The sequence below is a fragment of the Anolis sagrei genome, chromosome 1 (genome assembly GCF_037176765.1).
Source record: "Anolis sagrei isolate rAnoSag1 chromosome 1, rAnoSag1.mat, whole genome shotgun sequence".
In the NCBI taxonomy this organism is placed as follows: Eukaryota; Metazoa; Chordata; class Lepidosauria; order Squamata; family Dactyloidae; genus Anolis; species Anolis sagrei.
The window spans coordinates 22,074,381-22,088,774 of NC_090021.1; the positions used below are offsets into that span (position 1 = coordinate 22,074,381).

At 44.5% G+C, this 14,394-nt stretch overlaps 1 protein-coding gene across 1 annotated transcript in view; it reads left to right on the plus strand.

The window, feature by feature from the left end:
• The window catches only part of GALM (galactose mutarotase), an 18,465-nt gene continuing 4,071 nt past the window's right edge, over positions 1-14,394 (plus strand). Inside the window, exons 1-7 of the mRNA XM_060754518.2 lie at positions 1-129; positions 1,412-1,629; positions 4,831-4,985; positions 6,820-7,026; positions 12,558-12,639; positions 13,304-13,445; positions 14,124-14,298. Coding sequence (XP_060610501.2) covers positions 1,440-1,629; positions 4,831-4,985; positions 6,820-7,026; positions 12,558-12,639; positions 13,304-13,445; positions 14,124-14,298 — 951 coding nt within the window. The 5' untranslated portion in view covers positions 1-129; positions 1,412-1,439. The remainder of the gene's footprint in view (positions 130-1,411; positions 1,630-4,830; positions 4,986-6,819; positions 7,027-12,557; positions 12,640-13,303; positions 13,446-14,123; positions 14,299-14,394) is intronic.

The following is a 14,394-nucleotide window of genomic DNA, read 5'->3' on the forward strand; positions in this document are numbered from 1 at the left end:
GGTTCTGTTCTGTTTTGTTCCCGGAATATTTGTGTTACAGTTTCCTACTTGGATTGCTACCTGAGCTGCAGAGCCCTGCATGAACTGTTGCTAAACAAAACCTGCAATCCCACTTGCATTTGATAAGGAGTAAGTACACAGAATGAAGGGGAACTTGTTTCAAGTCCTCTTGAACTGAGCAGGAGTTTTCTTGCTGGGTGCTCATAAGAGTGCATCATTTTACACCAGGCATGGGCAAACTTGGGCCCTCCAGGTGTTTTGGACTGCAACTCCCACAATTCCTAACAGCCGTAGGCTGTTAGGAATTGTGGGAGTTGCAGTCCAAAACACCTGGAGGGCCCAAGTTTGCCCATGCCTGCTCCACATTGTAGAATTAATGCAGTTTGACACCTCTTTAACTGCCATGGCTCAATGCTATGGGGGCTGTAGTTCAACAAGGAGTGTAGCCTAGTTGTGCACAAATGTACAAACGTCTCACCAAACTACAACTCCCAGGATTCCATAGCATTGAGCCAGTGGCAGTTAAAGTGGTGTCAAACTGCATCAGTTCTACAGTGTGGATGCACCCTGGGTTGTTCCAACCCTATAGGTTATTTATCACAGAGTTTACTTATCAAGAGGTGCACAGAAAGGGTTTGCCATTGCCTTCCTTTGAGGCTGAGAGTATGACCATAGTATGTTTCATGACCTAATGAGAATTTGAATCTTGCAGCTACACTGTAGTATTGATTTTATTGCCACTGGCTCAATGCTATGGAACTGTCGGAGTTGTAGTTTTACAAAGTCCTTTGCCATCTCTGCCAAAGCATCAAACTACAGCTCCCCAGATTCCATACTATTGAGCCAAGACACTTAAAAGTGGTGTCAACATTTTGTTGTTGTTGTGTGGGAAGCGACTTGAGAAACTACAAGTCACTTCTGGTGTGAGAGAATTGGCCGTCTGCAAGGATGTTGCCTAGGGGACGCCTGGATGTTTTAGCATCCTGTGGGGAGGCTTCTCTCATGTCCCCAGATGAGAAGCTGGAGCTGACAAATGGGAGCTCACCCCATTCCTCAGATTTGAACCACCAACCTTCAGGTCAGCAGTTCAGCTGGCAGGAGGGTTGACCTATTGCACCACTTGGTGACAAATTGCATTAATTTTATAGTGTAGGTGCACCTTTAGGAGACTAAGTCTGTTGTGTTGCAGAGATTTGCTGTTGAATATACACCCCTTTATTTTGAGAGATTAGAGCCTGATGAAATGAAGACAGTTTTGCCACGCAACGCCTTCTCCCACATCAAGCGATTATCATGTGCCAGATTCTTCACCTGTTGCCAAGATCTTTGCAGCCAAAGTCCTACTTTTCCTTAAGTCGTCTCAAGACTTACTTAATGATTACCTCTCTCTTTCTGTTTGTCTTTCCTATAGGCCAGCTTCTGCTTTTAAAGGGGAAGCAATGACAGAAGTAAAGAGAGAGGATTTCGGGGAATGTCCTGACGGTAGAGGGACCGTGGAAAAATTCCTGCTCACGTCAGATGCGGTTAAAGTAGAAATCATCTCTTTAGGCTGCATCATCACCACCTTGGAAACAAAAGACAGGGATGGCAAGTTCGCAGACATTGTTCTGGGCTTTGATCGCCTAGAAGGTGGGTTTATCTTAACTTTTTCAAAAGTATGGAACCCAAAGCCATAATCTGCTTTCTGTGCTATTCCTAATTTGCTTTTTCACCACTGTATTGTTGATATATTTCAAATTATAGAAGTTTTCGAACTCTTTATCTCATAGGTTTAAACCAGGAATGGACATGTGGCGTATTGTAAAATAAACAATGTGTAGCTCACATTTGATCAGCCCATGCACTGCCTTGCCAGAGAAAGAAAATATGCCATGCAAATGAACAATGAATAAGAAGTAGTTTACTCTTTGTAGTTCAGAGAAACAATGTGATCAGTTGTATCAACTCACACAATGTCCTTTTATGAGAGATTTAAAATGGTCTTTCTTTGTCCATGTAGATAAAATCCTTCAGTTCATGAAGTGAGAACACACTCCAAACTCTGTCTCTCTCTCTCTCTGCTTCTCCAAGCACCTGCATAGCTCAAGCCTGAACAAAAATGTAACGGTATCCAAAAGTCCCAGGCTCAGCCTGCTCCCTGTGCATATCCTGACCAATGAGCTTCATGCATCTTATTTTACAGTTGACACACACATACTCACTGATTCCTTACATGCTCTAACAGGGCAAACTTGGGCCCTCCAGGTGTTTTGGACTTCAACTCCCACCATTCCTTACAGCATCAGGTCTCTTCCCCTTCCCTCTCAGCCGCTTAAGCTCTACACTGCCACATAAGCCAGTTTCTGAATTCAGATTATCTGCTTTAAACTGGATTATATGCATCTACACATTGTTTTTATTAGACTTGTTTTACATTTAGTGCTATCCACCATGCGTTTCTATACTGGGAAAGAGATGACCATGCTAGACATCTGAGGTTTTGCGTTCATCAATTTGGTCTTGAAGTGGGTACTGCTGTGGTTTACACTATGTAACAGAATTGAATTTTTTTCTGTTCCTGGTTTGAAAGTGTTATTTTCTGTTTAATTCTGTGCTACTTAACTTTGAAAGTAGTTGTTCTACTCCAGAAACTTCGTTTTTGTGGCTGCCACAAACTTTGTTGAGACTCAATGAGATAAACATTGAAAAACCATAGCAAAATGTGCTGCAGGATGTCCCTCCTGAAAAAAGCAAACATTTTTGCAGTTTAATCAACCTTTCCCATGTTTTTATGATAGGTAAATGTAAAGGTTTTCCCCCACATTAAGTCTAGTCATGTCCAACTCTGGTTGTAGGTGCTCATCTCCATTTCTAAGCCAAAGAGCCGGCGTTGTCGGAAGACACCTCCAAGGTTATGTGGCTATCATGACTGCATGGAACGCCTTTACCTTCCCACCGGAGTGATACCTATTGATCTACTTACCTTTGCATGTTTTTGAACTACTAGGTTGGCAGAAGCTGGGGCTAACAGCTGGAGCTTACCCTACTCCTTGAATTCGAACTGCCAACCTTTCGGTCAGCAAGTTTAGCAGCTCAGTGGTTTAACCTTCTGTGCCACCGGGGGGCTCCTTTTATGATAGAACCAATTCAAAATGACATTTAAAATGATAATAATAATAAAACACTTTATTTATATTCCTCTTTATCTCCCTGGAGGGACTCAGAGCGGATTACAATATATACACATATGAGGCAAACATTCATTGCCTTTTACACACAGTGAACGACACACAACACGGACAAAACGTAAAAGCCTTCCCCTTTCATAACCCTGAAACAAAAATCATGTTATATAGTATTATTGGTCTGCTGTGTCTAAAGGGAAGTAAGATCACCATCAGGGAAGTGGACACATTCTTGTTTCCAATTTGACTTTTTTGCTGTTTTTACCATAAGGCTTGCACGCACACTGGGCTCCGTTATCACTCTGTGTTGTTATTATGAAGCCACAACTTCTTACAAATAATTGACTCAGTTCCCCAAACTGCCGGAGCCCAGTTTGCATGCAAGAATATATCCTCATGCAAACATGATAAGGGAAGTTAGCATCCGTAATCTGGTCCCCAATCGTAAGAAGTGTCAGAACTAGAACCAGAAACTTCTGCTTCTGCATACTCCTTCTCCGTGTTGTGAAGGCTCAACGCAGTGCACAATATTGCCCACCGTACTTCTACCTAATGTGTGTATGTGTCTTCAAATTCCCTGTCAGTTTATGGTGATCCCATGAATTTTAAAGGATTTTCTTTGTCAAGGAATATTTGAATGTGGTTTGCCATTTCTTTCCTTTGAAATACAGCCTATTGCACCTGGCATTTGTTGGTGGATTCCTCTCCGAGGACTAACCACGTCAGACCCTGCTTCACTTCCAAGAGGCTAAAATGGCTAAAATGGTTTTATTCAGGCAGGTCTTAAAGAAGGTTTTAAAGATCAAATCAGGGAGTGCTGTGGTTTTAGTTTTGGATAAGTTTTATATGTGGTTTTTATGTGTTTTAATGGCTTATATGCTTAGATTGTTTATATTTTTATGAGATGTGTTTATTGTTTCCTCTGCGGCATTGAATTTTTGCTAGATTTGTAAGCCACTTTGAGTCCCGTACTGGGTCGAGAAAGGCAGGGTAGAAATTAGGTACTGGTAAGTAAATAAATAATCAGTTTTATGGATTTTAACTGTTAATTTTTAATTAATACTATTGGTGTTCTATTTTAATATTTGTGTATTTTTGGATTTTAAATTGTATTGAAAAGCTCTTAATGTAAGCCACTTTGAGTTTTCTTTGTTGGTATAATATAATAATAATAATAATAATAATAATAATAATAATAAATGTGTCTGACATGTGATCCAATACAACAGCCAGCAGAGTGTCTGCTGTGGACTCATCTTGTTGTGTTAATAATAATAATAATAATTTATTTATATACCGCTCTATCTCCCCGAGGGGACTCAGAGCAGTTCTCAAGTAATATCACAAATAATAATAATGGAACTCTGAAAAAGGAGACAAAGGGCCTGATTCTGGCAGCCCAAGAATAAGCAATTAGAACAAATGCCATCAAAGCCAGAATTGAAAAGTTGACGAGAGATCCCAAGTGTAGACTCTGCAAGGAAGCAGATGAGACAATAGATCACATCCTCAGTTACTACGAGAAGATCACGTAGACAGACTTGCTGGTTTAATCTGAATTTAAATCACCATTCTAAATAGCTTTGATTTGATCATTCTACTTTGTTCTGAAAAGTAATTAACTGGCAATGTATTCTCTCCGACTGGTGTTTGATACTGTTTTCAGGCTACATCCAAAAGAACCCCTATTTTGGAGCTGTCGTTGGACGCGTTGCTAACAGAATTGCCAAAGGAAAGTTTGTGGTTGAAGGACGGGAGTACCATTTGGCTCTCAACAATGGACCCAACAGTCTGCATGGAGGTATAAAAGGCTTTGACAAGGTAAATATGCTAGTGTTCAATAATGTCACTATTTATTTCAATCAATACTTATGTCTTAGTTGTTTATTTTTCTGTGTGTCTGGTAGCATATTCAAGCAAGATCTGTCTTCATTGATGTCAGATCTTCATGAGATCTGATGCACTGGATATAACCAGCTTGTACAACAAAGCAAGTCAATGCCTGACGGGTAAAATGATCTCTATATATATGATTCAGAGCAAGTGGTTTTCTACTCCCACCTCGATGTTTTGGTCTTCAGTTTCATTTTGGCTGGAGTTCCTCTAAGTCTAAAGCATCAGTTGAAAACCACTGATCAAAAACCTTGTTATATCTAAATCCCAAGGACATCATAGAATCATAGAGTTGGAAGAGACCGCATGGGCTATCCAGTCCAACCCACTGCCAAGAAGCAGGAAAATCACATTCAAAGCACCCCCAATAGATAGCCATCCAGTCTCTGTTTCAAAGCCTACAAAGAAGGAGCCTCCACCACACTCCAGGGCAGAGAGTTCCACTGCTGAACTGCTTTCATAGTCAGAAAGTTCTTCCTCATGTTCAGGTGGAATCTGCTTTCTTTCCTGTTGTTTGAAGCCATTGTTCTGCATCCTAGTCTCCAGGGCAGCAGAAAACAAGCCTGCTCCCTCTTCCCTATGACTTCCCCTCACATATTGATACATGGCTATCATTTCTCCTCTCAGCCTTCTCTTCTTCAGGCTAAACATGCCCAGTTCTTTCAGCTGCTCCTCATAGGGCTTATTCTACAGACCCTTGATCATTTAGTTGCCCTCTTCTGGACACATTCCAGCTTGTCAATGTCTCCCTTAAATTGCGGTGCCCAGAATTGGACACATCATGCTCCATATTCAGAACTTATTTACATATGTTTAGATAAAATATTATTATATGGTCTGAATGATAAAAATTCAGGTGAATGTATACAGACATACAACATCCCAATGGAATTGACCCACTCATTGTAATTAAATATTTTAAGCTTCATTTCTTTGTGAAGCCTTTGAAGGATAATCTTTTTGCCCATGTTGAAAGACAGTTGGGATAATACTTCGAGAAGGATAGAAAAGGCATTCCCAAAATATTCTGGCAATTTGTAGAATGTTTTATTGTAGCAACAGAACAAAGCTAGTATTTTTTTCGTTCTAAATGTATTTGTACAGAGAGGTGATAATTATTTTAGAGCATTTCACTGGTGGGACAACTTGAGGCTTTGAAAAATATCTTCTGAGGGCTTCCTGGCTAATGAAGATCACTTTGATGGGAGACGCTAGTTTGGGCTTGAGCTGCACTGAAAGCTAAGCATCAGAAGGAGCTGTTTCTCAACTAAATGGCCATATTGTCCTTTTCTATAAATATAGCTGGCTGATATGACTGTGTGCATGCATGCGTACTAACTGCAGCATAATTAGCTTCTGGTAATTTTGTTGTTTTTGGGAACAAGTCTGCCCCCTTCCTTCCATTTTGATTATTATTCTTTTTTGCTCTGTTAATTTTAGTTCTAATCATATTTGTCATATATTTCTACTCTAGCCAACAAGGACAATTCCATCCCAGGTTATTGTAGGTTCTTTCGGGATATATGACCATGTTCTAGAGGCATTTTCTCCTGATGTTTTGCCTGCATCTATGGCAAGCATCCTCAGAGGTAGTGAGGTCTGACCTCACTACCTCTGAGGATGCTTGCTATAGATGCAGGCGAAACGTCTAGAACATGGCCATATAGCCCGAAAAAAACAACAACCCAGTGATTCCAGCCATGAAACCCTTCGACAATACAATTCCATCCCAGTTCATAAATGCCTGTTAATTATGTTGCAGGCTGTCTGGACCCCAGAAGTGCTTCCAGAAGGTGTAAGGTTTTTCAGAATAAGTCCTGATGGTGAAGAGGGATACCCAGGCGAACTGAAAGTGTGGGTGACATATACGCTGAAGAATGCTGAACTAACAATACATTATAGAGCTCAAAGCAGTAAGACCACACCAGTCAATTTGACCAACCATTCATACTTCAATCTTGCAGGTCAGGTATGTATCAGATAGAGTTCTCAAGTAAAGAATTATATAAAAAAACTTTGTTACCTCTAACAAATTACAATTTAAATGGAAGTGTGTCAGTGTGAGACCAGGGTTAACTGCCCGGTGTGTGTGTGCTGAGGCAGATCACAAAGAGAGGATAGGGCCCGGGGTTTTAAAAGCCCTGGTTGCTCTTTTCAAGGCTGGCTTGGCAGGAGTGCTGCATCGTTCCACAGGGAGAATGAGAAACATGCCAAGAGGAAGGCGTGTCAACCAAACCCTGGTGGTGTCCACCTTCTATCTGGAAATCTGTCTTTATTGTGAAAGACCATGCAGATCCAGAATAGATCTCTACAGTCACTTATGGGTCCACAATCAGACTCAACCATGAGGAGGAATTGACCATGATGATGACTGCAGGGCTGGGGAATGTCAGGCCCACGGGCCATATGAGGCTAATGAAATCATTTCGTCTGGTCCAGTGCAGAGGATGCCTGCCCCAGTCCACCCACTTAACCCAACTCATGTTGCTCCTCTGAGCTGCCATGCTGATTCTTCTGAGGGTTGGGTACTGCTTACTACTCAGACCCAAACCGCTGCCGGGTTCCTCTCCTTGCGCAGGCACGTGCTGCTTATTTTGTTAGTTTTTGCTAGCTGAACTGATAAACTTGTGCACACTCAGGCAGCTATCTGTGCCACACAGCCTTTGGAAACTTTCACTTGATTTTAATATATAGTTTTAATCATATATGTTTGAAAAAGGAATCCTTAGATTGCACAGAGTCCAAGCCATTTCATCTTCAAAAGGACATCCCGAGTTGAGCTTTGGAAGAAGCTATTATTATTTATTATTTATTTATTTCTTGCACTTATTGACCGCCCCTCTCAGCCCGAGGGCGACTCGGGGCGGTGAACAACAACACAGAGACAATGTACAATGAGCCGTGACAATACAAACCAGACAAATACAACATAACATATACTTATACTAAAAATCCGCTTCGTCAAGTCCTGGGGTCATAGCCAATTTCGTAGTCTTAGTTCATTCCATTGTCATTCAATACACTCAGTTGAAGGCCTGCTCGAAGAGCCATGTTTTCAGGCCCCTACGAAAGGCCATCAAGGAGGGCGCCTGTCTAACTTCAGCAGGGAGGGTGTTCCACAGCCGGGGGGCCACCACCGAGAAGGCCCGCTCCCTCGTCCCCGCCAGACGTGCCTGTGAGGCAGGCGGGACCGAGAGAAGGGCCTCCCCGGATGATCTCAAGGCCCTCGTGGGCTCGTAGGCCGAGATGCGGTCTGCAAGGTATTTTGGGCCGGAACCGTTTAGGGCTTTGTAGGATAACACCAGCACCTTAAATTGGGCCCGGTAGCAGATCGGCAGCCAGTGGAGCTGGGACAGCAGGGGCGTTGTATGCTCTCTGCGTCCAGCCCCCGTTAACACCATGGCTGCCGCGCGCTGGACTAGCTGGAGCTTCCGGACCGTCTTCAAGGGCAGCCCCACGTAGAGAGCGTTGCAGTAGTCGAGGCGGGATGTGACCAAAGCGTGTACCACCGTGGCCAAGTCAGACTTCCCAAGATACGGGCGCAGCTGGCGCACGAGCCTAAGCTGTGCAAATGCTCCCCTGGTCACCGCTGAAACCTGGGGCTCCAGGCTCAGCGATGAGTCCAGGGTCACACCCAAGCTGCGAACCTGCGCCTTCAAGGGGAGTGCGACCCCGTCCAGCACAGGCTGTAACCCTATACCCTGTTCGGCCTTGCGACTGACCAGGAGTACCTCTGTCTTGTCTGGATTTAATTTCAGTTTGTTCGCCCTCATCCAGACCATTACAGCGGCCAGGCACCGGTTCAGGACTTCGACGGCCTCCTTAGTAGCAGGTGGGAAGGAGTGACAGAGTTGGACGTCATCTGCGTACAGGTGACACCGCACCCCGAAACTCCGGATGATCTCACCCAGCGGCTTCATGTAGATGTTAAACAGCAAGGGGGACAAGATGGAACCCTGAGGAACGCCACAAGTCAACGGCTGCGGCGTTGAACAGGAGTCCCCCAATAACACCTTCTGAGTACGACCCTCCAGAAATGACCGGAGCCACTGCAAAGCAGTGCCCCCGAGACCCATCCCTGCAAGGCGCCCCAGAAGAATACCGTGGTCGACGGTATCGAAGGCCGCTGAGAGGTCCAGGAGCACCAACAGGGACACACTCCCCCTGTCTAGCTCCCGACGGAGATCATCCACTAAGGCGACCAAGACCGTCTCGGTACCATGTCCCGGTCTGAAACCAGACTGTGCCGGATCCAGATAATCCGTGTCTCTCAAGAATACCTGGAGTTGTGAGGCCACCACGCTTTCCATGACTTTGCCCAAGAAGGGAAGATTGGAAACAGGCCGAAAGTTGTCCAATTTAGTGGGGTCAAGTGATGGTTTCTTCAACAGCGGCTTTATAACAGCCTGTTTTAGGCTCGCTGGAATCTTGCCTTCCCGAAGGGAGGCGTTAACCACCACCGTTACCCACTCGGCCAATCCCCCTCTGGCCTCCTTAAGAAGCCAGGATGGGCAGGGGTCTAGGATGGACGTGGTGGGTCTCATTCCTCCAAGTACCTTGTCCACATCCTCGGGTTTCACAAACTGAAAAGAATCCAACAAAATCTGACAAGCAGGTGCTTGTGTCACATCCACGGAGACTGCATCTAATGTGGCGTCCAGCCCAGAACGGATCAAAGCGACTTTGTCTGCAAAGAACCGAGCAAATGCTTCACAGCGCGTTGTCGAGTTGTCAGGGCTCCCACCGGTGGGGGGAGTTAAAAGGCCTCTGACAACCCGAAACAACTCCGCCGGACGGTTCTTTGCAGACGCAATAGTGGCCGCAAAGAAAATTTTCTTTGCGGCTTTTATTGCCGCGGCATATGCCCTCAGAAAGGACACAAACCGTGCTCGGTTTGACTCGCTTGGGTCCAATCGCCACACGCTCTCTAGAACCCTCTTCCTTCGCTTCATCGCTGCCAGCTCCTCGGTGAACCAAGGGGCTGGTTTAGCTCGGTTACTTGAGAGGGGACGTTCCGGAGCGATCATGTCAATAGCCCTGGTCATCTCCCCATTCCAGAGAGCGACCAAGGCCTCGACATTGTCACCTACCGCGGTGGCGGGAAACTCCCCAAGAGCCGTCAGGAATCCGTTCGGATCCATTAGCCTCCTGGGGCGGACCATCTTAATGGGTCCTCCACCCTTGCGGAGGTTAGGGGGCGCAGTGAGCCTAAATCTAATCAGGAAGTGGTCGGTCCACGGCAACGGAGAGATGGACAGCTCCTCCACACCACCACCCTGCTCCCATCCCTGGCAGAAAACCAAGTCCAATGTGTGTCCAGCACAGTGGGTGGGGCCAGTTATTTGTTGGGACAGCCCCATGGTTGCCATGGCGGACATGAAGTCCTGAGCCGCACCTGTGAGGGTTGTCTCGGCGTGGATGTTGAAGTCCCCCAGCACAAGAAGCCGTTGGGACTCCACCGCCAGGCTCGAGACCACCCCCGCTAGCTCAGGTAGGGAGACTGTAGTGCAGCGAGGTGGACGGTACACTAGCAGAATCCCTATTCTGTCCCGGTCACCCACCCTCAGGTGGACGCATTCAAAATTTGTGGTCTGCGGGATGGGGCTCCTGGTTAGATGAATGGTATCTCTATAGACCACTGCGACCCCGCCTCCCCGTCCTCCGGCTCTTGGTTGGTGTTGCACGGAGAAACCTGGAGGACAAAGCTGGGAGAGATTTACGCCCCCCGCTTCATCCAGCCAGGTCTCCGTGATGCACGCCAGATCTGCCCGCTCCTCCAGGATTAAGTCCTGAATCCAAGTTGTTTTCCCGTTGACAGACCTGGCGTTCAACAACACCACCTTCAAGCCAGAGGGCCCGCTCACCTGGTTACACCAAATTACCTTAGGAGACCTATTGGGAATAGTTAATTTGGAAAAGCGGTCCGAATCAGGCCGAATTCGAGGTCTCCTTCTCCCGCATCTCCTCCTTCCCACCACGACCTCTATGGGGGCCCCTCGGCTAGTGGAACACCTCCCCCCCTCCATGCCGCAGTTCTGAGCCATAAGGGTGCTTTCTCCTATGCTTGTTGTTAAATTTATTGGTTCTTGCCAGCATCCCCCCTCCCCCTCCTCCCCCCTCCCTACCACACTCTCAATCCCAGGCTCCGGAGTACCTCCTCTCCCGCCCCCTCCCCCACACCAGAGCAACACAAACAGTATCCAAAGGGGGGCAGGGGACCACATGGGTAGCAGTAATGCAGGTGGTAATATTGATATAACTAGTTCTTAAAGTGCAAGGCTTTCAGGAGCAGTCCGTCAATGAGCGAGGATGATCGTAAATTTCTTAGCAGCAAAACACATTCAAAGGCACATTAATAAGGTGCTAGGTCTAAAGTGCTCTACTTAGCGATATAAAGTGCGGCACAGAGGGACAGGGCAGGGGTGAAAGTGCTGGTGCAAACTAGCAGCAGATGGCAGGCGCCTAGGTGTTCTAAATCGTTCTTATTGCAATGATAACAGATGACAAACAATGACTATCGGAAAGTGCTAGTTGATATTATACGATGTTGACTAAATATTGCTATGACCCCGGTGAGACTCTAATGCGACTCTAGACGGTTGGTGAACTAGCGGATAGGCTTCCGGAGTTGATAACTCAGGAGTGGGGCAGCACAGATGGTTAGTCACACTTTGCTCAGTAAGTAACAGCGAAGAAGCCTACTTAAGATCTAATGTATGGGAAGCTCGAAGTAAAGCTCGTCCATGATGCCTCTTTTGAAAATCATTAAGTGAATCGAACTGAAGCTTCTCAGCTGCTTGTGTGCAGTGGCATCTGAGGAATTGAATATGCGGGTGCTCTTTCTAGCCTTTCAACTCACTGCTGGGTTTCATAATTGAGTCACAAGATGGGAATGGTGTATTTTATTTATTTATTTAATTTGCAGCATTTATATTCTGCCCTTCTCACCCTGAAAGGGACTCAGGGCGGATCACAGAACACATACACAGCAAATATTAAATGTTAAACAGACAGGACAGACAACAGGCAGAGGTGTTATGTCGTCATTTTCCCCTACATTGGCGTCCTGAAGGTTGTGCTCGATTCCGGCTACCGGGGTGCTGTGCTAAAGCCCATCCCTACAAATATGCACCAGGGCTCTTGATGCGTCTCCTAGACTCCAGTGGTCCTCTCTATAAGGAAACAAATGGGGAACCCTATGAATAGCCAATCATGTTACAGTACTCTTTATCCCACCTCTGTTGGGCCTGTATTTTTTCAAAAACTAGCGAAGATCTAGTCACTTTCTTTTGTGGCCTGCCAAGGTTTGTTTTATGTTTACACTGATCTAGCCCCATGTTCCTGTTCTAGATCCACCCCTGCTCTTGACCCACTCTGGATGACAATCTAAATTGGTTTTGAGTTTGAAATGCCTTTGCCTTGATTCACTGCTGAACTTGGCAAAATAATAATAATCTTCCTCTGTCTGCTGTTACATTTCTTTTTTTAAATATCTTTCAGGGGTCACCAAGTATCTATGACCACGAATTTACCATAGATGCAGATTCTTACCTGCCAGTGGATGAAACTCAGATCCCCACAGGTTGGTTTCTTGAAGGACACTTCATGATCTGGAGAGCTAGAGGTTTATCCTAACAAGCTTTTGTGAACAGTAGGAAAATAGGCTCAGCATAGGATGCCTATCCTGAGTTGAGATACTATTCAGTCAGATTGAATCTGTAATATTGGAATAATATTGCCAGCAAAACACAGGATAACCTCTGAAGTTTTGTAAAGCAATTGCACCAAATTTATGCTAGTTTTAAAACAATGCAACAAAGCTAACATCACACTGAGTAAAGGCAATAAATTTCTTTTTAAAGGTCACTTTCCAAAGTCTGTACTGATGCCAGTGTGAAGTAAATTTAAAATCTGGCAGTAAACTTACTCTTTATGCAGAATCCCAAAGATGAACAGCTATATTATGGCATGAGTATTTGGAAATTATGTTAGCTGCATTGAGCCAATATAAACAAATATTTTGTATTATCTTTCAGTAATATAACAGCGTTTTAAGGGACATTATGAGGTTCCTGTTTCCCTAAGTGTCCAGCAGACTTTCCCTTTTAAAAGTAGATGCAATTAATATTTGTTTCTCTTGATTCTAAGTTGGCAACTCCTGAACCATATATTGATTGATTGATTGATTAATGCTGACAATACTTAGGTAGCCATTTCTCACTGTTGTGTTCTGATGTTTTCATCAGGAGAAGTTGCTTCTGTGGAGGGCACAGCCTTTGATCTGAGAAAACCCGTGGAGCTTGGGAGACATTTGCAGAAGTGTCACCTCAGTGGGTTTGACCACAATTTTTGTCTGAAACAGGCGAAAGAGCCTCGCTTCTGTGCAAGGTAAAAATGGGAATGGTGGCTGATGGTTTCTCCTCCAGCTTAGTCTGATTTTTGTAATGAGCTATCCGTTGTTTAAAGCTAAACCTAAAATAGATTCGGCACCTTTGGATACTTTAAAGCTTCACCAACAACTAGAATCCACCAGCAGCCAAAGTATGATAACTTTGTTTTCTTCATATGGTCAATCTGAATCAGCCCAAGTCCTTTTGTTTCATTTTATTTATACCACTGCTCATAAATACATCATTGTGACTTACAATATCAGAAAACAATAATTAAAATGAGCAATATTTGCCATTAGACAGAAAAAGGAGCATAATAATAAATAAAACTTTATTTATGTCCTGCCCTATCTCCCCGAGGGGATTCATAATAAGATTTCCAAAGTCCAAATGGAATAATTTTACTTCTGCAGAAATCTGGCTGGGATGAGATAGTATGAATCTCCCTTACAGCTCAGCAAATATGTATAGGATTGCACCACCAGAGGCTAATGTAGTTAAGGGGGTATGAATTTAAGTGATTTTATTTCCTGTTACCAATTACTCAGTCATCCTTTCAAGAGCAGAATGCAGTCACCTTTTATTAATATAACAGGATAATACGTTCAAAAGAACAACTTTTTTAAAAAGTCAGCCTGCAATGTTGAGTTTTTATTAACAGTGGCTTTCTTTTCAGAGCTTACCATCCCTCTAGTGGCAGGATGATAGAGGTTTACACAACTCAGCCTGGCATTCAGTTTTACACTGGAAATTTCTTAGATGGCAAGTTGAAAGGCAAAGGAGGCCATGTGTATCCTAAGCATTCTGGCTTCTGTCTTGAAACTCAGAATTGGCCAGATGCAGTGAACCAGGTATGTTGTTATTTTGATTTTAAACCAGCACAGGGCCATATACAATTTTTGGTCACGTCTTATCTTGGGGCTCAAGTCATTACTGAAATACTTTCA